Raw genomic sequence first — 26,466 nt, forward strand, 5'->3', positions numbered from 1 at the left:
TAAAGTAGGATAATTACAGGGAATATGGGAAGCATGGACTGTCCCTGTTTTACACAGCATGTTTGCTGTAAAATAGTGCAACCTTGAAATGACCAGAACTTAAAATTTCCTTATACATACATTGTAAATTGTGGGGGATTATGTTATACATTTAAACCCCATAATGTCACCATCTACTCTTATTGTTTAGAACCATCCCCATTTTCAGTAACATATAATGTCAAATATTGAAAATTATTTCAGGTACTGAAAACATTTGTATAGTTTCTTGCACAATGGGGAAGTATGAGATGTGTGTAGCATATTAATTGTTAAAGCACTGTGAATTCAGCATCACATTCCTAACTATAAGAAAAGTTCCAAAGAAATTGGAACTGCTTTCAATTCACCAGACAAATTTTCAAGTCAACCATTTTACTGCTTTACTTACATGGATGCTATCTCCAGTTAGTAGAGGAAATTGTTGCGGTTGTTACATGAAAAACCCAAAAAAGAAATTGTGTTGTTTAGATTATTTGAAACTGTTTTCCTTTTTTTTTTTTTGTTATTGCTGACATCACTAATATACTTCAAGCCTCTACAATTTAATCCAACCTGCTGCAATAAAACTTCAAATGTCTGATAATCTTCACTTCACAATCATAATAATAAGCCCTCACACTTTAGAGAACATCCTTTTGCAGGGCATTTGAAGTGGGTCTAGCGTTAAATTGCAATTTCTCTGAACCCTTTAACACATGCTGCACAGACTGCCTACTGGACTGATGTTATCTGGATGTCTTCCAGCCAGACGGCAGAAGGCTCTGCTGGCTGTGAGGTTATGTCAGTGCATGGAGAGGCCCCTTGCTAATGAATTCTTATGTAAGATCATATAAAGCAACAGACTTCTGGCTTTTGGGAACGTCCGAAGACAGATACTTCTTTGATCTGAGATAATTAATTTTTTGGTTCTGGACAGCTACATGTACATGGAAATCCTAAGAAATCCACAAAGTCTTAAGCTCCAACGCCCCCTGATACGGGGGCAAAAGGCAGGAGATTAGTTAGGCTTGGGGCTTAAGAGGTTAAACCCTCCCCAAGTAAATGTTAGCACTTAAACCTTCCCAAGCATTTTTAGTGGCTTAATTTAAACAAGTGCTAAAAACCAAACCAAGTAGATTTTAGTCCCTAACCTACTTCTTTCTAACAAGTGAAACAAGTTCAGAACTTTTCCAAATAGGACGTAGACCACAGTCTCCAAGTATTTAAAAGACCACCATTATCTCTGGGCATACAATGTTTCCAGAGCCAGTGCACCATTTGGTGAGACTCCTGTGGTCTTTGAATGCCCCATGAGCTCCTTTTGATTGAACGTGCCCACAAAGTTCCTATAAATCAGAAGACCAAACTCCCAGAAAGGCTTATTTTAAGACAAAGGAGCGGTAGCTCATACCATCTCAATGCTTCTACCCTTTCTCTAAGGGTGAGCCCAAGAACCCCACTGAGCAAACTCATTTTGGCCTCCATTTGAGTACTTAACCATTCCAACTGAACAGTCTTTTCATGGATACACACCTCTCCTGGATTGGAGAAACCATTGATGCTTTTGTGCCACTAGAGATCGAAGGGTGGCTCACTCGTGAGGATCTTTTGGGTGGGACTTGATCCACTAAGCCAAGCTAAACACCTTTGAAAAAGATAGCACAGTACTGCCAGCCTCTCCCACCATCCACATGGATGGGCATTGTGGTCAGGTGTAGTATTAGCCAGGTGGCAGGCAAAAACAGGAAATTGGGTTTGCCAGCCTTTGTAGACTGGTCCTTAAGTTTTCATTCGTATTAGTGCAATACAATGACAGATGTCTGTGCGTCCATGGATACAATACAAACAGAAACTAAATCGCTAGTGCTTTTATTAGTGCCAATTTCACAAATGGCCAAGCTTAAGTTGTAGCCCAGATCTAATTCATTGAGTCGATCTCTCATGTCCTGCCAAAATAAATAAATAAATAGAAATAAAAAGAGTTAGGGAACTCTAGTGCCAATTTAGCATGACAATCTCTAAAAAAAAAAAAGTAAGACATGGGCCCAATTCCAATGTCGACACTCACAGACTTGGGGACTTTGAGAAATCCTCCTGATTTTTTGAGTGCAAGTCTCTGAACTTTAACATCCCAGTGGTAGATTTTGTGATTTTAAAGTTACTGTTGAGCTGTTAAGGAGTAAGAGCTTACTTTCATAAATAAAGTACACAGAACATTAGCATTAATCACTTGGCTTACCAGCACTGGCTCGCACTTTTAATCCTAAAAGAATTGCTTGGATGCTGAGCAGGTACTGTGCACATTCAGTGTAACTGTTAATCCAGTGCATGTGTGCTACAGTCCAAACTCTGGCACATGCTTAATAAGTTTTCGAGTCATGCACCAATTTTTTCTTTTGGCAGCATTTCCTTATTTCTTACTGTATCATATTAAGTCGTGCCTGTGTGTGCTTTGTCTCCGTAGATCTACATATTTGAAAACAACATCTATTATCAGTCGGATGTCAAGAGCAACTCCCTTAGGCTAACATCCTCGGGAAAAGACGGGGTCATCTTCAATGGAATTGCTGACTGGCTCTATGAAGGTACCTATCAGTTTTCTCCAAACATTTTTTTCACATTCTGAGAATAAGACTAGCAAAATTGCGTAGAGTATACATTTACCTGGGTGTTGTTTGAAGAAACCAGGCAAGAAAATGCCAGTTACAGACAAACCTTTACGCATGTAATGACTTGCTGAGAAACTTCTTTGTGACAGTGAGCTTTAACTATTGGGAAGTTGGAATAAAAAAATATGTCTGTTTAATTTCAAAGCATTGACACACTATCTCATTAAACTAAAAATACTTGTGTTTAGAAATACCACCATTATTAAATATTCATAATGTTTGTTCTGGTGCTCATATCTCCCCCGTGGGTGTGAGGAGTCATTTTATGTGCTTTAAGCAAACACACACTGCATACACTTAGCCACTTTGCCCCATCTCTCAGGAGAAAAGAAGCTTATGTAAATGTTTTCTTTTTTTAATTTAAAAAGGCAAGTAACCTCAGTAACTGCTGTTTTCTTGTTTTTCTCTTTTATTCTTAATTATGTTTGTGTAATAAAGTAATTTACTTATCTGTGATTCTTGAACCCAGATTAACACCTAATTTAACACAAATTCTTCTAGCATCCCCTTTTTCCACTTATATGTGTTTGGTTTTGTGTTAGGTCTTCAAACACAAGCGTTTTCTCGTTATACTAAACTGAGCCCATTTACAGTACAGTTAGTAATTTAACTAATATTAGCTGATGGCTTCAAATTTGGGACCTCGATATAAAAATCTTCACATTGTGACTTTAAGAACAACATTTATGTTGAGCTATTTTTAATACTTTCAGCCCCCTCATATTCATTAATTTAATGATTAAAACTTTCTGCTGGTTTTTCCAAATAGAGGAGATCCTCAAGACTCATGTGGCTCACTGGTGGTCTCCTGATGGAGAGAGGTTGGCCTTCCTGGTTCTCAATGACACTTTGGTGCCCAACATGGCTTTACCTCGCTTCACTGGCATGACATACCCAAAAGGAAAGCAGTACCCCTACCCCAAGGTAACCGTCACTTAGACGACATCCATGCATATAACACACATACATTATCTTTTATCCTAAATAAAAGGAAGAGAGATTTAAATGCCTGGTGTCAACCATCCAAGTCAACAGACAGTGAACAAAAGAGGTGACTTACGAGAGTACAGGCAGAGTGGAGTGGGTGACAGAAGGATACCATCAAAAGATGAAGGGAAGATTAACAAGATGGTATGGAGACCTGCTATAGTTTATGGTTTGGAGACTGTGAGCCTAACAAAATGATGGGAGGCAGAGCTGTAGCTGGTAAAGATGGAGATGTTAAGATTTTCACTGGAAGTGACCAGGATGGACAGAAATAGAAATCAGCATGTCAAAGGGACAGCTCAGACTGAGCGGTTTGAGAGCTGAGATTTGGACATGTGGACAGAGAAGGGATATTAGAGTGTGTCTTTTATCATGTCTTCCTCCCATCAAACCCCAACCGGTCACAGCAGATGGTTGCCACTCCCTGAGGGATTTTTTCCTTACCCCTGTCGCCAAGTACTTGTTCAAAGGGGGTCGTTTGATTGTTGGGGTTTTCTCTGTATTATTGCAGAGGTTTACCATACAATATAAACAGTCTTGAGGTGATTGTTGTTGTGACTCACTATATAAACAGAGCAGAATAGAATAGAACTGGAATTGTTGGACAAAGAATTGTGAACATGGAGCTACCAGACTGGAGGGAAAGGGGAACCTCAGAGAAGGTTTTGGGTGTAGTGTAGGAGGACATCCACAGGGTTGGTGTGACAGAAGAGGATTCTAGGGCTAGGGTGAGAGGGAGACAGATTGGGTTCCATTAGTCAAGCTAAAAGAAGAGGAAGAGTAAAAGTAAAAATAAAAGCAGCCGGTGTCAATGCTATCATGCTTCAGCTTAATTTACAGAAATATAGTAGCCTATAAGATATGGTTGTTTAAGTTATTGTGATAATACAAAATGTTTTTTTTTCTGCTCAGTGTTTTACTTGCTGTTGTTGTCACACACTTTTTTAGTTTAGAGGTTCTTAAAAAAATCATCTGGTTTCGTATGTATTTGGCTACACAGAGAGAAGAATTCTGTGTATATAATGGATGTGATGTCAAAGTACTTGTGTTGAGTCCTCTCAGAAAACAACACCACATATAGCCCAACAGGACTGACACTTGTATGGGTTGAATGCTAACTGGCTGAAAAGAGGGCAGAAAAAGGAACCTCAGCGGAATTCGGGGGATGAATAATGGGGGAAATTGCAGTAGATGGTTTTTATTGTTTAACACTCATTTCCATGATAGCTTGAATGACCAGTAGCTACGAAAGCAAGAGTTGCCCACACAAGAGTTTTCCATGACACTGCCCCCTGGTGATGATAATTGTAGATGACCATTTGTCATCTATGTGTAAACTAGATTTAAGGCCAGCACATAGACTTTTGGTAGTCTATTCACGTCGAAGCTTCTCTGTATTTCTGAGTTTTTTGGTAGTAGATGAGTTTGATGAAGAACAACAAGAGGCACCACTTGCAAGACAAGCCAGTGAAGAGTTGTGACTTGTTTCCTTTTTAGTGAGACAAGAATGATGACTTTTATATTCTAGCTTAGCTTAAACAGTATAATAACGGCTGACCTAGTTGCCTAAAAATCTAAACAGCCACACTGATTCTAAAGCCATATTTAACATTTGTATTTTGTATTTAATATTTGTTTATATTATTTAACATAAATGATCCATTGATCAATGATTTCTTTGCAAGCTCCTTTGACGATCCAACAAAGGAATAAAGAATTTACTTAGTGTTCCGTGAGAAATAACAAGATTTATCACAATCATTTAACATGTGTTTAACTGTATTTAAATAACCACCAAAAAAGCTATATTTTATATAAGAATTGTGTAGTTGAATGGTTGAAGAGGAAACAGAGACAAGCAGAGCAAGTAACAGATGGCTGTGGGGTCCTTGGCTATTGACTTTTGGATATTTATCCACTGACTCAGGTGTTCAATAACCTGATGACAGTGAGCACCGAGGATCTTCTGAGCCGTTCCGTCCTGCAGCTCAGTGAAGTAAGCTGATCACTGTGCATCTCTCCACCAAACCCCAATGACCCCACTTCCCTTCCTTTTTAGCCATTTGTCCAAAAGCCAAAGTCCTTGTCTTCCCCTCTGCCTCCCAGTGCAGCATTAAAGACACTTGCCATGACTGACTGGTAAAACATGCAGCATTTGCTGGAGACCTCAAAGGAGCTAAGCCTTCTTAGCTAAAAGAAACAGCTGTGCCCCTTTTGGTAGAGAGCATCTATGTTCAAGGCCAGTTTAGTTTGTTGTGCAGATGCCAACCTGAGTATTTATAGATCTGCACCATATCAGTATCCTATTGAACTTCCCAGCTGTCATTGGGTGAAAGGCCAGGAACACCCTGGTCACGTTTGTGAAAACAGGTGAAAATAAAATACAATACAGCAGATATGAACTTAATTCAAACAATACCCCTAACCCTTTAAACTTTGCTCTAAATGCTCTAAATGCATCAAATGCAGAATAATGTTGAAATTGTCAAGTTTAACATGCCTGTTTGTCATATGTACTTGCTTTAGTTTAAGTATTTATGTCTTTTTTTGTATCTGTTTTTCAGTTTGTGTGACAAAAAATTCTAAATTGTTTCCACATAACAGCATAACTGTATGTGCATTTAAGTTTTTAAAGACTGCTCTCAATGAATTATTCATTCAAAATCACTTAATTTGGCAGCACTTTATAAGTCACAGTTGCCACTTTGGAGAGTGTTGCATAAAGCATTTTTCCGCAGCAGTGAAGTGAGATTTCTGTCTAAACTCTGGACTGTTGGTTCTGCATGCAGGCTGGTCAACCCAACCCAGCGGTGAAGCTCTATGTAGTCAACCTTTACGGGCCGACGCACACGTTGGAGCTCATGCCTCCAGAGACACTCAAGCTGCGGTGAGAGGAGCTGCATTTTCCCTGCCAAACTTTTGCACCAGCTGCTGTGCCACTTAAAGGGATACCTCTGACATTTCAAACTTCAGATGATCATTTTTTCTCACTCTTAACTTTGCACCTGTAATTGGGAAATCTTTCACTCTGCGCATGTAGTTGTTACAACTGCTTTCAGTTCATAAAATGAAGGAAAAAAAAAACAATGGCCAATTATTCTCACAGTGGGTGAAGTTATTTTACAACATGCAAGTACCATTTAGAAATCTTGCATTACTGTGTGCCAGAATTCAGTGGATATTAATGAATGTTGAAAGTCTGCATGCCATTTACCAGCATGATAGGACTGTGTGGAAGAGAACTAACAAAAGGAAAACAGCAGCTTGACATTGAGGTAATTTGTAGAGGTGTAAAAACCAGTGAGCTCAGCTGTGCAAATGGTTCCTTTTCTTAAGTGTGTAGAGCAGTTGTTTGTAGTTGTTAATAGGTTTTAGATGTGCTGAATTAAAAAAGCATCTAGCCTGTGAACATGTAATTACAGGACATGATATGACCATTATGATATAATTTGTTTTTATAGGGAACATTATGTGACAATGGTGAAGTGGATCAGCAAGACCAAGACATCTGTTAGATGGTTAAACCGGGCCCAGAACATTTCCATCCTGACTGTGTGTGACACCACCACCGGAGCCTGCGTCACGGTCTGTGTGTGTGTTTTTGTGTGGACAGAAAAATTGTTAACACATGTTTCCTTCTTTTATCTCATGTTATAAAGTATCGCTAACTTCCTTAATATAGAAAAAAGACTTATTTTCTCTGTTTTTGATATAACAAAGTATTCACTCATGTTTAAAAACTTTGCAGCAGCACTAAACTAAGATTATTTGATCAAGGCTAGATCTGCCTTGTGAGTTAGAACATCTTATCTGATTTTTAAGGTAAAACTTTTTACTCCTTTTCTTCTTTGAGATCACTAATTGATTGTTGTCTGCTTTGTTGCCGTGAGATGAAGATCTAAGTAAGGATAAGCAACGAGGGTGGCATCTTTTATTCATGTTAAACAGAAAGCACATTGATTGTTTTTGCATGACTCTCATTCACCTTTTCAGCAGTTACACAGACATGTGTTATCTTCATTGCACAGGCACCATATTAAACTCTTAATGTGACAGAGTGTTTAGTTATGATCAAAGAGCTGATGTTAAGTCTTTATTTAATATCTCGTGTTTTGCTTGTGGCAGGTTTGAGTATTTCTGAAACCAGATCACTAAAAACCGACAAAATATAGGACTTCATTAATTTTTATATCACAGAAATATTAATGGCAGCATTTAAATCCAGAAAGTTTCTACTGAAATAAGTTCTGTATATGGGAGGAGGCTTTAATTGCTGCAATTAGAGGATTCTCCGCACAGAGGAGCTGTGCCATGCAGACTCAGAGAGATGTCTTCCCCCTTGTAATAACCCCTGTAACTGTTATTATGGCTGTAAAGATTATTACTTAGCTGGACTGTTAGCTTGCCACGGAGAAAGTCGGGTTGTTCGAGAAAAATGTGTGTCCCAGAGACAGTTGGGAAGCGGTTGCTGGAGGTTGGTGCTGAAGACAGTGTTGCCAACTTAGCGACTTTGTCGCTATATTTAGCGAGTTTTCAGACCCCCTAGCGACTTTTTTTTAGAAAAAAAGTCGCTAAAAAAAGACGTGAAAGACATTACAAAAAACAATAATTGCTAAAAGAAATTTAATTTGTAGTTCTAAATAAATTCTAAATGCATTTAGGACGTTTTTTGCTCACTTTATGTCTCGTCCACGATGTTATTTCTCTCTCCAACAGCGTAGGTTACAATTACATTAGCATGACCTATTATGCAAATTAGGTGATGACGTCATTTAGCGACTTCTAGCGACTTTTAGGACAACCAATAGCGATTTTCCTTACTGAGGAGTTGGCAACACTGGCTGAAGATATGGTTGCTAGCTGGAGTTTGTCACGGAGTACTGCACCTACCTGTAACTGCTTCAGTCATTAGCAGACTGCCAAATTGCCAGCAGTTTGCATGGAAGATGCTGACTTTTCTGGAAACACTCACTAACTACTTGCAAATTCTAGTTTGAAGTGTGCATTGTTTACTTTTCAAAGTGTCTTTACCAAAGACAAGTTGGTGTCTTTCATACATATAACTAGTGACTGCGACCAGACTGCTAGCGACCAAAACTATAGCAAGGAGGGGTTTGGTACAGCGCCAAATACCTCTTTGAGAACAGTTTCACCCAATGGCTGTTCAGTAACTTGTCGTTAAGTGATAAAAACAAAACTTAGAAACACAGGTACTTTTAGCCTCCCTGACGGAAAAAGTTTGAAAAGCACTCTTCGGTTTGGAGAAAAATTTCCGCCGAAATTGCAGCACAGTTCCAGATTCTCTCCATATTTACTGGGCAACACAGAGCAGTGTTAACCTCGCAGTTGAACCGTGGGACTGGACAGGGCGCTCTCCAATTCTGCACTTTTCTGATTTGGTGTGATTTGCATGGACAAACACGCTGTCCAGCCAAGAGGCAGCTTAGCTAAGGCCTGGAAACAGCACCCAGAGCCCTCTTGCCAAAACTCTGGCTTCTGCTTATGCATATTGGTTTGAAATGAGGGTTCAAACTGGGAATGATGTCCCAAGTGGTGTGTTAAAATAAACAGCAAAATAAGGAGGCTATTACGTGACAGATGATTATGTCTGGAAAATGAGCCACTGAAGTGCTACTCCAGCATCACTTTTACACAGTATTAGAAATATACCACTTGTGTAAATATTTTGCTGACATAAAAGACCAATGATTTTGGAAAAGAACGTGATTACATCAATTATCGTGCTCGTTTTGTTTGCAGTTTCCAAACCACAATGCACCAAATAGAAGCAGAAAATAGAACCTTGAAAGAAAGGCTGTAACAGATGAGAATATCTTTATGATGTGGGTGAATTAACACTCATCTGACATTTTGCTCTGACATGTTTTTCAGAGACATGAAGAAAGCTCTGAGCTCTGGCTCTCCAAGCAGGTAAGCTTCTCTTTATTCTACATGTCAGTGCCTGTCACTTTGAAAAGCTTGTGCTCCATTGCTGTAATTTCACTTGAAATCATGTCTGCTTCAACATTTTTCAAAAATTACGCAACACAAAGTAGAATTTCTTAGTTATTTGTAATTATATAGACAATCTCAAAGTCTCTGTATTCCTGAAATATTGAAACTGACTCAAGCACAGACTGAAAGCTGAGGCGAGAGCAAAGACTATTCACATTTTCCCTTTTCCTGACTCTATGGTATAGACAAAATTGATTTATGAGGCTCATTTAAAAAACTGTTAAACTTTATTCTTGAGGTTTTTAATTCAAGAAAAATGTAAACTGTTAGCATCCACCGGGCCACTGGAAACAAGTTTAGAGTTTGGCTTAGGATTGGGTTTTAGCCACATACTTTCAAGGTAAACTTTCAAAAATCTGCAAGTGTATATATAGATTGCAGCTTTTCAGTTAAAGAGGATGTTGACCAAACCTAAATTATAAATTCATATAATAAGTAAACATTTTTTTTACAAAGTGTAATTTACAAATAATGTGTTCTTTTTGTTCATCAGCCTCTTTGCTTTATGTTGGAAGGGCTATGAATATTCAGTAACCCAGTGCCAAATAAAAGCCAGAGCAACACACAAACATGTTTTTGCTACTTTTACATTTTGATAAATTAATTATATCAACTATCATCAGTTCAGATTTAAATCAGTTTCCCGTTTATCTATGTTTTTATTTCTTCCTGAGGTGGTCTGCAGTCAGCTCTGTCTCTGAGCTTTATCAGAGCAGTGATGAAGGCAGAGTAGGAGAGTTTCTGGCAGGATTTGATCTTGTAGTCCCGGCTGGCTCAAGCAGTGTCTAATTTAACCAACTGACATCCTTGGCAAGCTGCGTGTATCGGTAAAGGTGGTAATCTGACAGAAGCTCAATTTTGTGGTTGTGCCAGTGCAGACAGGTCTTTTGCTAATGACTTTCTGTTCAATACCAATATATAACATCATGGAAAAATCCATTCTAGTTAATCTATCCCAAACTGAGGCAGAATTTTAGAGTTTAGAGTAAAGAGGGTTTCTATTTTTCACAGTTTTGGTTCCAGAGATTTAAACTTTTCTTCAACTATCATGTGCGCAGTGATGTGATTTTGGGTTGTTTATGTTCAGTAATCGCACTTTAAAAATTAAAAATAAAAATAGACAAAAGTCTACATTTGCTGAGCAATTTACAAATGTAATCACATTAAAGGTTTCAATTATATCATTATTATTATTTTATTATTATTAATCATATTAATAATAATTTTTTAATTTATACGGTACCTGCTGACTGCATTATTGCATATTTTTCTCCTATGTTAATCATTTGTAACTATTATTGTAGTTTAAATAGTGTTAATAATGTTTTCCATAATGTTAAATGTGGATTTTTGTGTAAATTTTATTCTGACGCTCATGGCTTTTAAATCCAAATTTAGTTGACAAGTTAAAACTAAAATTGCATCTTTTTATGGATTTTACAAGGACTGAATTTAAACTCATTTTAAACATGAATTTATTATTAATCAGTGAGCATTTAAATTTGTTTGAAAAATGCATATGTCTGTTTTTTAGATAAAATATCACATGACATTTTATTTGGCTGTATTTTTTTTTTGTTATCAGACAACTACTCCAGCTATGCAGACTAATACTACCTTAATTCATTTTAATATTACCTCAATATTACATCATCATGTAAAATACCTTTTGCAGGGGATTATTTTTTATTGTGCAACACATAATGGGATTATATCTGAGTTCAAATCTGCTGGACCAAACTGCGGATAGAGAGACATTTTCTCAGTAAACTGAAACGACAGTTTTTCAACTTTCACTTTTTAACCAAACCTCAAGATTGTTTTGCCTTCTTTCTGACATTTTCTTCACCATCTCTAGTTAGTTTTTTTTTCTTTTTTTGCTGAGAGACTGTACTGTCCAAATGCATGAGGCTCATTACATTGTAAGTTATATAAAAAGAAAACCCAATTAACTTTAATTGTCTATGTAGTGAAGAAAAAAATCCCTCTTTAGTGAAAAAAATGTGAGCTATGGTAAAGGGTTAATCCAGCCCATAAACCTTGTGTGTCCTTTAAATTTGAGGGGCTAAACACATTTAAAAAGGCGAACCAAGCATCACCAGATACATAAATAGAATCAAATACCCTATGAATCACATATCACCAATGATGCCTCTTTCATTTCTTATAATGCCCTTTACATCTAACTCCTTCTGCACTGTAAAGCCTGTCTACACGAGGCAATGCAGGGCTTCTGTTATGAATTTAAATTCCCAAAATCCGACCACAGTTTAGTAGCTGTTTTCAAGGACTAAACTTTTCTGTTTTTTCTTTCTTTTTTACCACCGACCTGCTTAAAGTGCCACATACAGTTAAATCATCCATCCTCTTTCTTCACTGCCGTCCATGCTAACAACCCATTTTTCTTCCCACAAAATGGGTAGTCACTCACTTAGTCAGTCAACAGTCTCTTTATATACAATCACTGCAGATTGCTACTTTCAGGTAAAAAAGTGGTTTGGCCATCTCTCAGCTGTGGAGGCCATCCGCGCATAATTTTCATCCACTTGTTAATGCAGTTGGCAACTATGCAATGTATGCTTCTGAAAGCAGGACTCTTCAGCGTGCTCCACAGCTGCTTTTACAGATACACTGGAAAATGTGCAATTTGTCACATTGCTCTAAGAAATAAATAGGCACATTCTGTTAAAATAATATTAAATATATGCCACATATTTGCTTTCTACAGAATCAGGAACCCGTGTTTTCCAAAGATGGCAACAGATTCTTCCTCACAGTGCCGGTCAAACAAGGAGGACGAGGAGAGTTTCATCATATCGCCATGTTCACTACGCAGGTGAATGCTGAATTCATAGTCACTTTAAAGCTATATATGTAGTGTGTAACTACAGTGCGTATTCACTTTCCTCAGTATCTACAAGGCTTTGACAGTAGAGCGTGACATACCAGTTTAAGTGCTGATGGTGATAATACTACTTGTTTACAATTAGGAAAGCGCAGGCTTATATGAAGTCCTGTGGACTCAGACCACAATCTCCTGTCTTATAAACATGCGACATGGCCCTGCCACCCCTCCATCCTCTTCACGTGGACTTTGTAGGATTCAAATTTGCCCATTATTGTGTGTCAAGGCAACTAAGACACTATGTACCTCAAAGTGAGATAAAACCAATATCTGACCAAAGTCTATAAAGGACTGAGATCAAGACTTTATGGTAATGCGATGGATGTTGCATCAAAGCCGCAGCTAAAGGCATCTTTATTTGTGATGCTGTCGAATTGTTAATTAAAGTGTTGCAATAATCATCTATTTCATGATAGCCCTCATCCCTCCCCCCACCAACACAAGCACAAAATCCAATAGCCTGTTCTCATCAGCACAGATATTAAAGTTTCCCCATGCACATCCACAGATCTGCAAGTTGTATGCAAGATTTCAGTGATGTTAGCAGAAATAAGCAGCGTTATTTGAAATCTGTTTTTTAACTCCCTCAGATTGTTTTCCAATTATGGGAACTCGTCCTCCAGTGTAAGAATTCATGCAGTATTAGTTTCTGGCTGAGCCTGTTCGGTCTGTAATGGATTTGTCAGGTCTGATAAATGTTCTAAAATGTAAAGAGGCTGTTTGGGCAAAAAAAAAAAAGAATATAATGCAAGTTTTTTATATTAAAATAACAACTTTGTTTTGATATTTGTAAAAAATAATAATAATAATCTTCACGACTGGAATGATTATAATAAATCTGTTTTCTGATGTGCCATGGTCAATTAAAGTCCACCGAACCAGAATGTTTTGTGGCTTTATGACATCGTGTCAGATAAGAATCAACTTCTTTCAGGGAAATACAGATGCAAGCAGACTGAGAGCTGTCATCTCTGCGGTATCCTGATCTCCCCTAAGGTTTTCCCTCTCCTGGACATCCCAGCAATGCCTCAGTTAGGAGGCATCCAGGAGGCATCCTTGTCATATGTCCAAGCCAATTAATTCCTTTCAATTTGGAGCGGCAGTTGCTACTCTGACCTCCCCCTGAATAACCAGGCTCCTACCTCATCTCTAAGTGAGACCCCAGACACCCTTTAGAGCAAGTTAATTTCTTATTATTTCACTCATGACGTATAATGTAATAAAATTGAGATCCTTGCTTTCATGTGCAACTTTTTTTTTAACACTACAGACCGGTACAGCGATCAAATCGCCGCAGAGGTTGCACTGAGCCATCTGTCAGTTTGACTTGTGATTCCCTGAAAACATAAGTCATTATTACACTTATGATTAGAAGATTTCACCAACATTTTCTCATTCCCAGAAAGCTGAATATTCCCATTTTGTTAATGCGGGTGGTGTCTCACAGATAGACCTAAGACATGAGTGCTGTGACAACCAGGTTTAGGCAACAGCGAGGTGGGTCTTGACTGCTTGGCATCATTTTTCAGTATTGAAGGCTTTTGTTGTTAAGATGCATACTTGAACTGAAACCTCATTTTTGTGATAACTTCTGTGATAACTCTTCTGGGGAAAACAGGGGGCTGAGCCCAGACATCGTTTGGAGGAAGTTCAGTCTTATTCTTTCAGTCCCAACTTACAGGTCATGGACATATGTGAGGTTAGGAACATAAAGCAAGCAGTAAATCAACCACTTCAGCTTTCATCCTGAGCTTTCCCTTCACCACAGCAAACCAGTTCAAGGTTTCAACAGACACTGCACAAAAACTCACATGCCAGCAAAAACGCTACTCAAGTTGCTTTATTGCAAAAAGGGCCAGCATGTTTAGGGATCGTCCTAAAACTAATAAAAAATACACCCCACCGTTCACGGGGAAGGGCTGCCCATTTCTCAGATGTGTGCCTTCCAGAAACTAGAGTCCAGGTGTGCAGACAGCTGGACTGATTAGAACAAAGGCAAATCTGTTTTATTAGATGATTGAAAAACTGTGCCAAAGGGCTTTTAGATTAGAACAGTAGGACAAAGAAATTGGAGTTTTTAAAACCTTTTCAGCAGGAAGAAAAAACCCCAAAGCCTCTACTGTCTGCAACAATGCAACAACCGACCAGGACTCATAGCTGTCATTAAAGATGCAGAACCTTGCTTGTGTTACTATCTTTTTTTAGCACAGTTGTAAACTGTGAAGTTTCTTTTTTAGTCTGTCAATCTTTTAGCCATTTTTCCAAAGTTTATTGTGTGCCTTTCTTTGTCTGCCTGCCTTTTGTGATTGGGACACATTTAACATCATCTTCTTTGACATTTTCATTTAAACTGTTTTTTTACTTTTTAGAGGTTTTCAGTCGTTATTAGTGCCTGAAGGACGTAAAAACTGATTGATTTTTAAATGCCAGTTTTGTGCCTAACTTTGCTTAACCCTTTGGTTGCCAGATATTCTATAACCCTCTGAATAATGAAAGCTTTATTGGCTCGAGCCAAAAAAAAAAAAACTGGCACCAGCTGAACAAATGGTTTTCTTGAGGATAGTCCAGCAGTCTCGCATGTTAAAGCCTGACACTCTGTACAGCCAATCATCCACCTGGTCTTCTCCCTGAAGATGCATTTAAGCTGCACGCAGAGCATATTTCACCCACAGTGTCTCTCCAATCTCTGTTGTTGTGCCACAAACTAACAATGTACTGTCTGGCATCTTTGCTACAGTCACGTGTGAGTGCAGTGTTGCTGTGTGTTTGTCTGTTTAAATTTATACATTTATTTAGTCATGAGGACAAAAATAAACCACAAACATCTAACCTGTACCAGATTTGTATGAATGTTTCCACAGCTCATGGCCAGGCTGAACAAACAAATGTGTAGTGCTCGTGGGTTTTAACTAAAGATTAATAGAATTCTATGACTATATGTAAATCTTGGACATATTCATGTACAAGTGTATTTAAAAACATCCAAGGAAATCCACTGAAAAAGGAACAGTGTACTATTTTATTGTCTGTATAGAATCGGAGCTATGATGGGATCTACTGATTGATCATAAATATTTCCGTTTTGTTGGGTTAATGACTGATATTTTTCTGGCATGGGCACTTTTGAATATGCAGTGTTTGACTGACACCTGAGCATGAGTTAAATGATGGCGCTCAGTCAGATGACCCTCTACTACTCTTGTTCTGATTTTTTCAGTTCAGAGCTGATCAAAATGAAGTCCGACATCTAACGTCTGGAAACTGGGAGGTGACAAAGATCATTGCCTTTGACGAGGACACCGATAACCTGTGAGTGTGACCGCAAAACCCCCCCTAAAACCTACAAACTTTACTGACCTCAATAAAAAAATAAATTTAAAAAATAGTCATCCTCTCACCCCAGAGTAGTTAAGAAACCGATAGTTTGGATTTCTTATAGCACACAACTTGATTTTAAGATTTTACGGATCACCTTGTGTGGTTCTGGGCTCAGGCTACCCAGCAGAAATGTTGACCCCATATACACCAGTCTGCGGGCTTACATCCTGTGGTGGAGCCATTCTGGCCGTTCCAATGTTGATGCTTAAATTAAAGCTGGCAGTGCCTTGACCATCAGGACCTCTCAGCTCACCACAACCTGCATGAAGAGATAAGGATTGCAAATGATAAGATGAAAAAAAATAAACTTAAAACGATGACTTTTCTTTTTCCACTCTGTTTCTCTTATTCTAATTGTAATTTTATTTCAGTTTTATTATTGCCCATCTGTATGATTGTTCTGTTTTACTTCTCTAACAAATTAGGAGCTTGTTAAGGTGAAATTTGTACCCTCCTATTCATAATTCCTCTAATCACAGAGTTCCTGATCGTGGTTTCAAGCAGTGATGTGTTTTGCCAAGTCTGTGAACACAAGCATGCGTAACTGAATCTTACTTAGCTAATCTAATGCTGTTGTGTTTTTAAAAGATTGAATAGAGCTGACCAGAGTGCTGATCTTACATGTTTTTAGCCACAAACAAAGAGAAAGATGTAATTTAAAGAAAAAAACAACAATAACAAGAGCTGGGTTGATAATGAACGAAGGAGTTAGTACTGAGTTGTCTCCTTTTCTCCTTGGTTCACTGTGGATACCACACATGGCACGTGTGTGTGTTTTAGTAATTAAATGTATGAATTTCGCTTAAACAAAGAAAACAAGGAGATAATGAGCTTTTGTGTTTAATTTAGCATGTCTGTTTGCACTGATTATCTTTTATGTCCTCTAACAGTTATTTTCTCAGCACCGAGGGTTCACCACGGAGACGGCAGCTTTTCAGGTTTGCATCATTATTATTAATTAAATAATTTTTATAAAATGATTAAAAACTTTTCAAACTTATATCATGAGAACTCAAGGGACTTTTATTATTAGTAAATTTACTCACATGATGATGATGATGATGATGATCATGGGATAAAAAAAAGTATTAAAAAATAGTTGCAAAGAATTTTTCACTTTCACAATTGTCACATTATTATCACGTTGATATATTGTTGACTTTTTGGAGCTAGTAGAGATTAATCTGAATATTTTGGCCACTTTATCACCAGTTTACACTTACAATTTTATTATTAATCACCTCCCAGTTATTTTTCTGACTACTGGTTAAATATAAAAATGCCAAAAAACTGTGAAAAATATGCTTTATGTAAAGGGGTAAACTATACCAGCCTGTAACGAGACAGGTAATACTTTCCAGTTGGATATGATTTATTACTGGTTTGCTCGCTTCGGGGGAGTTATCATGAAAAAAGATCAAGAAATATGTCCTTTACTTTCTTACTCAAAAAGTTTTCTGTACTTTGTCTCTTTTTCCATTTTTTAAATGCTCTTCTCTTCTCAGTGTTAAAACTGTGGGCCTGTTCCCCCGACGGTGTTTAACATGTGAACTGAATAAAGCCCACTGTTTGTACTTCGACGCTGACATCAGCCCCACGAACCAGCACGTTATCCTTCACTGTAAAGGTAGGCCAACCAGTATCTCACTTTAAGGGCCCTCCAGTTTTCCTGCTATGAAATGCCCTTTCAAATGAGTGTCTTTAGCTTTCATAGGGTGACAGACTTCCAAGTGATTGGGGTCTTATTATGAAAAATTATATTATAAAATAGTTCAGGGATTTGACTCTGAGGTTCAAATGTGGGCGTGATTAAGAGAATCACAACAGTCTGCTTCCACCCACGTTGTTAGATCAGGGAATGAATTTAACCTCTTAACAACGTGCAGGCTACCAGTAATACACACAGGGGTTCAGGTTAGGTTAACACCCCCATCTTCTTATGAAATATTTGCTTGTTTGGCATTCCCAAATGGGAAAAACTATTAAAGAAGAACTGCAAGTTCAAAATGCAAATATGAGACTTGTTATTATAAAAAAGTATTGCTTCAGAAAGTACAACCAAACTAACTAAATGAGTTCACAACAGACCTGAGCTGTGTACTGCAAAGCAAATTAAACATATCTGGGCTTTCTTTACTTTAGCTGGTTCAACAAAACCTACAACCCAACTCAGAGGTAACGGGTATTCATGACAGTGGTTATCAGCCACACTGCTTCAGGCTATGTGCATGCTCACATAAAAGGAGGCATTTGAAGTGTCATTTCGCTTTCCATCTGCACAAAGTGCAGCACACTCCAAATCCAATCAGAGACATTATCAGACATACAGGTGATAAGGATCTATAAAGGATATACAAAATAAAGCAGCCAAAGGCAACGATGTTGCTGCAAATAAAATGAGAATAACTCTTAAGTAAATATGTTTATTTTAATGCTCTGACAGCTGCACATTAGAGCTCTGAAACTCTAAACATTAAAGGCTCCTCAGCACACACAGCACTGACTGTCATATAGTTTGCAGCCAGATAAACAAAAGTTTTTGCTGGTAATTAGACTATCAATAGACTGACTGAGTTTTCTTATCTGTGTTTTATTAGCGTGGTGTAAAACAGACTTGAAAGCATAACATAATACATCTGTTTATCAAATGCATTTCTTCTGCTGAACATCTTTATAGCACTTAGAGTGTATGGTAATGAAAAGAACAGATACAGACAGGCAATTTTTAACTGAAACTCTGAACCCAACCAGCTTCAGATCAGGAAGTATGTTCAGCAAAAGTTACCATGGTGACCCACCCAGGAAAAAAGCCATCTGTCTTCACGACACTGAAAACTCTGACTTTAAGCTCGACACACTTCACTAACCCATTAATCTCATTTTGTAGCACACCTCTCCGGTGGATGTCAAGAGAATATTTGAATGCAATCCTGCTCTTTTAAAATGACTTTTTCTGCCTGCTGAATTCCAAATCAAACTTTCTGACATTTTTTGCTGTTGTTACACACTTGCAGCTTCATAACTTACCCAAAACTAACACAGCAGTATTGACGTTTTCTTTCATTCCAGTCCTTCGTAGCCTGCTCTCTATGCCAACCAAACAGCTGGAATTGAACAACTATACTGTAACGACCCTTATTATGGTATAGCACCACTAGGGGGTGTCATTCTATTATTGTAGTAGTTACAGAGTATCCTAGTGTGAATGCAGCGGCAGCCATTACAGCCAAGCATGCTGTTGTCCGTGCATCTGTTTAGAGAGACCTTACCATTGTAACAGGCTGGCACCAGCGACTGCCTAACCCCCGGCACATGTATGTACGAATAGGATGGAGCTGTGGAGACCTGGCTTGTATGGTTTTCTTCTGTTAACGGCACATAAAGGTCTTTTGTTCTATTTAACTGACTGGCCTCCAAGTTTTCCGGCTAGCCTCCACACCACATGTCCACTAGACCTGCTAGCCGATCCTTCTTCGCCAGACCACGTTACGATACATCAGCACGTGCAGATACTTACATGATGTTGGGATGACTCCACATCATGGCATCTGGCCTGTATCACCTAAATTAGGTTAGGATTAGGTTGTGTTTTAGGTTCCTTATTTATTCAGCATCCATTTATTCATCTGGCACATGCCTGGGTTTGCTTGTCATAATCTGTCACCCTCCTGATTCAGTTTAAAATTAATCTCTCATCAGTTTGAAATGAGAGTCATAAAATGAATAATTAGCCACTACATTGTGTGTAATCGCTTTTAGGGAGTATTATTGGGCAACAAGTAGATTATTTAATGAGGGGTAACTCATATTGTTTGTGGTTTCAATTTATTTTGAACAGCTGAAAGCTCTTCATGCGCAGGAAGCATTTGGGCTTTGGCGTGATGATATATTGGACAATAACTGCGTTCCCTTTCCCAAAAGCAATAAAAATAATGGAGAAAGCTTGTTGTCTTCCAAAGGCCAAGTTCACGTAATCCCGACAAGCTTCTTCTCACACCTGTTTTCATCAGCACAAGCCTCTTAAACCCACTCATAAAGTGATCTGATTGGTTTACTGTTTTCTAGCAGGTACATGCACAAAATGAAGCCATTTCTCTGTGTGACATGAGGAATCGCATGGGTCAAAGCTAATACAGCCCACCAACAGAGAAGTGCAAGGAAATAAAGGAAAAGTTGGTTTGTGTTTTAACTCAAAGAAAGGAGAGCTTTAAGTACAGCACACCTGCCATCCTATTAACCTCTGACAAAGTATATTAGAGAAGGGCATTAACAAGTACTGGCTTAATTTGATATTAGGGAGGCATCTCGAGTGACCTTTAACCCCTAATTGATTTAAGAAAATATAGGGAAGGTGACATAACAGCTGCCTACACTGGCCCTTTAGAGCAGCTTTAAAGGAGCCCCTTTACATATATTAAATACCATTTAATACCATTTAATAGTAATTAGGCAAACTGTCAGGTGGAAATGTTTCCAGTCATGATAATAAAGATGCTGGAAATTGCTTAAATTACTCAGATGCTCTTTTTGTCTCCTTTCAGGTCCTGGAGCACCTACTGTGATCCTACACAGTCTGAATAATTCAAGTAAGTTTATTTGTATCTCACATTTTAGAAAAAGTAACTCAGAGTTTGTGAATGAGGTGACATTCAAACACTATAGGCCTCTTGCAACAACTGTAAATGTTATTGTCCCTTGACAAGCAACATGGGTGGGGTGGAGGAGGGTGTATTCATGGGACTGACTGCTTTAATTTGAATCTATTTTGAGTTTAAGTGTAAGTGTTGTAGAAAAATTTCCATACAAAAATAGATGACAAAGTCAAATCACATAAGACTTACCCAATGTTCCTGTTCACCACAGTTATTTTCAGCCAAAATCTCTGTTACTGTCTTCCCCTTTGGGTGACTGCCAAAGAGTCACTGGTCGCTGTGTTTCAGAGAATTTGTAACAAATATAGATTTCACTGATAAAAATGGAATTTCTCACAGAGCAAAGAAACTCTTCTGTTTTTCTTTCCCAATTTTTGTGAATGTAACTGACAATCACACAGTGCAACAAGTAGCCTCTATGCTAATGGCAACATTTCTGGAACTTCATGACCAAGGTGAATTTTCCGGGCTGAGGCAAGCAAGTTATGAGAAGTTCAGAGAGCTTAGAAGCTCAGCTTAGTAGACTTAATAAGGCAAATTTATAAATATTCAAGTAATTTATGAATATGCACTTTTTAGGTATACATATTCAGCCACTTACCAATGCAAATGTTGAAATCTGCCAATCACATGAAAGCAACTGTTAGAGTCAAATTGTTAAATGTTGTCATTGTGTTACTTAAATTTGTAAGTCTTGGTGCAAACTATGTGATCAAAGACATTCCTTTGTTTCTGACTCCCTCCCCAGCCTGTTGAATGGTGGGAGAGGCTGTAGTGTTTTATTATAGGCACATCCTAGGTGAAGGTTCTGTTTTCTTGCTTAGTAAACTTGAGGCCTTGAGGCGACTTTTGTTGTGATTTGGCGCTATATAAATAAAATTGAATTGAATTGAATTGAATTAAACTTCCTGCCTTTATGACCCTTTGGTGAGCAGGAGGTCACACAAAAGCACCCCCAAACACAAACACAAACACACACACACTCACAGGCACCTACACACACACACACACACACACATTCTCGCACATGCATACAAACATACAAGGGCCCGACACACCACAGGGGGTGTTACAATGGGTGGTGCCTATGTAAACTGTAACTGTGTTCAATAAAAGGCTGCAAGGAAGGCTGTTTATTTGAAGTTGGCTAGGAAACAGGTGAGGAGCGTTCAGCTCCAAGAACCTGGTTCCGACCAGCGTCCTTTGCTAGCAAGTAAAATTGTTCGATTACTGTTTGTCTTGCTTCGTTAACGGGAATAAGTCTCTAAACCGGCGGGGCCTGTGGAAGCGCAGACCCAACAGCAACTCTGGCATGTAGACATGGATGTCCTGCTGATTCTTAGCATCAGAATGGAGAAGAAAAATTACATCAGTAATTTTGAAAGTGACAATGTTGGTGCCAGACGGGTTGGTCTGAGTGTTTCAGAAACTGCTGATTTTATAGAGAATGATCAGAAAAAGAGAAAATATCCAGTGAGCATCAGTTCTCTGGATCATAAAGCCTCGTTGATGTCAGATGTGAAAAAAAAAGCCCCAGGAAGGCAACAGGAACTCAAATAACTACTTTTTACAACTGAAGTATGCAGAAGAGCATTTTGAACCTTGAAGTAGATGGACTACAATAGCAGAAGACCACACCACATGCCACTCCCATCAGCAAAGAACAAGAAACTGAGGTTACAATTCACATGGGTTCAGTGCACCCATATTGTGATGACTGCTTCCAGCAGGATAACACGACACGTCACAAAGCTCAGATGATCTGAAACTGGTTTCTTGAACATGACAATGCGTTCCTTGTACTCAAGTGGCCTCAATAGTCACCAGATCTCAAACCAATACAGCATGTCTGGAATGTGGGATGTGTTGGATTGGAAGATTCCCATCATGGATGTGCAGCTGACAAATCTGCAGCAACTGTGTGATGCCATCATGTCAATATGGACCAGAATGGTTGAGGAATGTCTCCAGCACCTTGTTGAATCTGTGCCACAAAGAATTAAGGCAGGCAACCTACTTCTAACCAGGTGTACCGTGAGATTCAAATATTACTAACCCTTATCTGTTTAAAGTAGGGGAAATCCTAAAATCGAATGAGTCCCATTTAGTAAAAGGCCTGATTTCTGGAGAGGGGTCAGCAACCCACATGTCCTGACACCGGTACAGTTCAAGACATTTACTCATTAAAGCCACCCCTAAATGCAGAAATAGAGGGAACTAAACATATTTCCAAGCATTTAAAACTGTAACAAAAACATGTAATAGAGTCTCTCTATTACCCAAAACAACCACAGAAGAAGAGACAGGCAAGGTTTAGCATTTGTTAGGGCCAAGTGCATTTAATTTTTGCATTACAGGTACTCACCAATGCCATTATATCTTTTTAGTTTTGACAATATTTTTTTCTGTCTCTTTTTTCTAAAACAAGTTAGCCCTGAGCAGATTTTCCCTATCTGAACCACCAGATGTGACCACTGCAGTATCCCATCTTTTCTGGAAATGAACGCAAATAGTAAAGAGTTTCTATAAATATCCTCACATGCAGCGTCAGATTCCTATCCTTGCCTGACAGTCGATTTTGTAAGTGGCTGGGTGGGCATTAGGCCAAGGAAATGTAGTTGGTATAAGACCTAAATACAGGCTGACGAGTATTTCCTCTTGAATCTGGTCGTACGTCAGAGCCAGCAGAGCTCACACGACAGTCACACTCGGGAAAATAGTGGTTGGAGATGACGATGCAAACAAAGTGATTGCGAACATGTGCAATCAACTTGCAGTTTCCTTGCCTGGGAAGTTGTAGCTTTGTGGAAGGGACATTTTGATAGACATGAGTTATATAACTGCACCTAGTGAAGGAGGTACAAAAAATGAAGAAGCATGAATGTTGCTCTCTGTGTGTGTACACTGCTGAGAAAAGACTGGGAGAGATGCTTTCACTGATCTATGTATACAAATGTGACTAAAAGCCTGAAACACTGGAAACCACTCTGCTCATTGTCAAAGAGTAAGGGTTGAGGGTGCCGCATGCCCAAAGTCTGGTTGATCAGTTGGTCGTCACAACTACCTGCAATCAGTCTCCGACAGCAAAAATCTATTTACTGCACTCAGTCACCCACCACCAATTTTCCCAGGTTGTAGGCTCTTCCATTGACCACGCAGTCAACAAATCCAGATTTCTTTCTTCTATTTTTGGCATGAATATGGACACACACTCTTTTTCTCGTTATCCACATGTATGTGTTGTCTCCCAAGGAAAAAACAACAACAACAACAACAACAAAAAAAAAAAAGAAAAGAAAAAGTTAACAGTTGTGCTGCAGAAAAAGCAATTTGCACAGGGTTATTAGGACAGGGCCTCCATCCACAGCTGGGAACTCAAGGCCTCTGGCGGTTTCATAATGAGACGTCTATTGATTTTGGGTTTTCTATTAGAAATGCTGGATGAATTCCATTTCATTTAGCTGCTGTTCAGATGGCTTGAATGGAAAAATGGCCAAATCAGAGAGTCACTGTTCATTACATGTGGAGAAAATAGTGGGGCTCCTCTTTTTGAGGCCAGAAGCTGCTGTGTGTAGAATGCCTTTCAGAAATTGAACTTTTTAAATTTATTTTTCTGTGCTCATCCAAGTTTAATATTGCCTACATTATTGTAGTTATTCAGCTCTCTCTATGAATTTGCCACAGAATAAGACTATTTCAGAAACGATCCCCTAGAATCAGATCTTATTTGTCTGACATACACTTTCCATCTCATCTCATTACATCACAGCCTCAAAAGACAATCCCGTACAGGTCATTTGCATTCAGATTATTGACAGCAATTTTTGCACTCTTTCATCCTGTAAACACATTGCCCTCATCTTTACAGATTACTACATCCTTGAGAACAACTCTTTGCTGAAGACAGCCTTGAAGTACAAAAGGATCCAGCTGACAGACTTCAGAACTGTTCCAATGGAACATTTTGGTGAGGAAGTGTAGGTTTCTGTGGTGTTAGTGTAACTCACTGGTGAACTGCAATACATCGACTTTTCTCTCATTTCTTGTTTAAGATTTACCTTTGAAGATCTCGTACCCACCAGACTTCTCTGATTCCCGCCACTATGGACTTCTGTTGGTCGTGTATGTATCACATGTGCTTTCTTCTATATCTCACAGTCCTTGGTCAAGTAAGAGAGAACAGAAAATGTATGAATATTTAATGCAGTTAGTTTCCAGTTGTAATCACACTCCTGACCGTAATTTGCATGTAAAGTAACCGGGGTCATGTTAAGTCAATCACAGCGTACCTTTGTGGCAACCTGTGATTCAGTCTTCTTCATATCCATTTGAATAATGCACCAATAAAAGCAAAAATAATCACTGACAGGATGAAGTGTTCTATGCCAGACTGATTGTAAAGAGAACTTATATTCCTTATTTTCTGTCATGTAAAATGTATATAATAAAACTGAAAGGTTGCACGAAGGTCCAGATGAAGGAAAATAAACATTATTTTTAACTGTTAAACAGCTAAAAATAAGTCAATGTACCATACCTTTGCACTGGGTCACATGTTGCATTATGAAAAAAGCTTTTTCAGTCTTTAGAAGGAATCAGCTTAGACGTACTTGTCTTGACTCAAAGTAGATTAGACCAACTTCTGAGGTAACTTTTGAAAGTAAAACAAATGAGCAAAAATGCTAAACTTGAACAAATTCCTTAATAGTATTTTGATAAATACTGTAAGCCTGTTATTATGCACTTTCAATCCAAAGAGTTCTAATGGCTCCCTGAAGGCTGCTGCCCACCGAGGAGCAGTGGAACAAGATGAAGGATATTTGTGGCGCAAGCTGTGCGTTTGTTGTTTGTCACAGGCTTCAGGATGACAAGCTAATTGGAAAAGCAGGGTTTCTTCCAGAAAACTGACCAGCCCTAGGATGGTTCGGGTGATTGCAATTAATCTGCACTTGATAAATGTGGCGCAATCTTACCACCAACCACTATAACACTGTAATGTCATTGCACACACACAGTGTTTTTTTTACTTGTTTTGTAATCCGGTTCCTCCTCATTTCCTCACTACATTGCTTAGCTACATGTTGATAGCCAAGGTAACAAGCAGAGAGTGAACATTTTGAAATTTGTCTTTCATAATTTTTTCTTTCATTTTCAGACCTCTTTTACTGTGGAAGTTGTATCAGCTCAAAAATGAATTTCTTCCAGTTACAGAGGTTATATGACCAATGCGGCTTCATGCTGCCTGAAAGTGCCTGATTATGTTTGTTCTCTGTTCAGTGACGGCGCCCCTGGAGGTCAGGCTGTGAGTGACCGTTTCTCCCTCAGCTGGGACTCGGTCCTCGTCAGCTCTGACAACATCATCGTGGCCCGTCTGGACGGCCGGGGCGGCGGCTTCCAGGGTCAAAGGATACTGCACGAAGTTCACCAGAGACTGGGAACTGTTGATGTTCAGGACCAGATTGCAGCAGTGGAGTATGTTATCACATCCATTTTATTTTACTTTTAACCATCTTGTACTTTGAGATAAAAAATTCAAAATATGTGCAAATCCCCTGAACAAGAGCTTTGTTACTCAGTTTGGAATTTAAAGCAGAGTGCCATCCTCTTTTTATTTGATCTGAATATTTCTGCACTACTGTGTCTAATTTAAGTCTTGAAAATGGTTATCAAGTCAAGAATAAAGGAAGAAAATCCTTTAAAGAATAAAAGTTCCAGATAAATTCCTTTTGACATAATAGACTAGACTTAAATTAGAAACCATAGTGTAGACAGTTTCAGATGAAATCATAAGAGGTTCTGGATGTTTCATTATTTGGTTTAGGAGCTGCCAGTTCAGACA

The 26,466-nt window shown here is 38.6% G+C and overlaps 1 protein-coding gene across 3 annotated transcripts in view; it reads left to right on the top strand.

Moving 5' to 3' along the window:
• The window catches only part of dpp10 (dipeptidyl-peptidase 10 (non-functional)), a 246,521-nt gene that overhangs the window by 209,186 nt on the left and 10,869 nt on the right, over window positions 1-26,466 (top strand). For all 3 annotated transcript variants that reach the window (XM_087853043.1, XM_087853044.1, XM_087853045.1), the window contains 13 exons: window positions 2,486-2,606; window positions 3,460-3,614; window positions 6,467-6,564; window positions 7,139-7,262; window positions 9,570-9,608; window positions 12,421-12,528; window positions 15,815-15,906; window positions 16,866-16,913; window positions 17,481-17,602; window positions 20,517-20,561; window positions 24,496-24,594; window positions 24,680-24,749; window positions 25,905-26,099. In XM_087853043.1, coding sequence (XP_087709169.1) covers window positions 2,486-2,606; window positions 3,460-3,614; window positions 6,467-6,564; window positions 7,139-7,262; window positions 9,570-9,608; window positions 12,421-12,528; window positions 15,815-15,906; window positions 16,866-16,913; window positions 17,481-17,602; window positions 20,517-20,561; window positions 24,496-24,594; window positions 24,680-24,749; window positions 25,905-26,099 — 1,316 coding nt within the window. The remainder of the gene's footprint in view (window positions 1-2,485; window positions 2,607-3,459; window positions 3,615-6,466; window positions 6,565-7,138; window positions 7,263-9,569; window positions 9,609-12,420; window positions 12,529-15,814; window positions 15,907-16,865; window positions 16,914-17,480; window positions 17,603-20,516; window positions 20,562-24,495; window positions 24,595-24,679; window positions 24,750-25,904; window positions 26,100-26,466) is intronic.

This window comes from Neolamprologus brichardi, chromosome 16, assembly GCF_056152115.1.
Source record: "Neolamprologus brichardi isolate AB-2024 chromosome 16, ASM5615211v1, whole genome shotgun sequence".
Classification (NCBI taxonomy): domain Eukaryota; kingdom Metazoa; phylum Chordata; class Actinopteri; order Cichliformes; family Cichlidae; genus Neolamprologus; species Neolamprologus brichardi.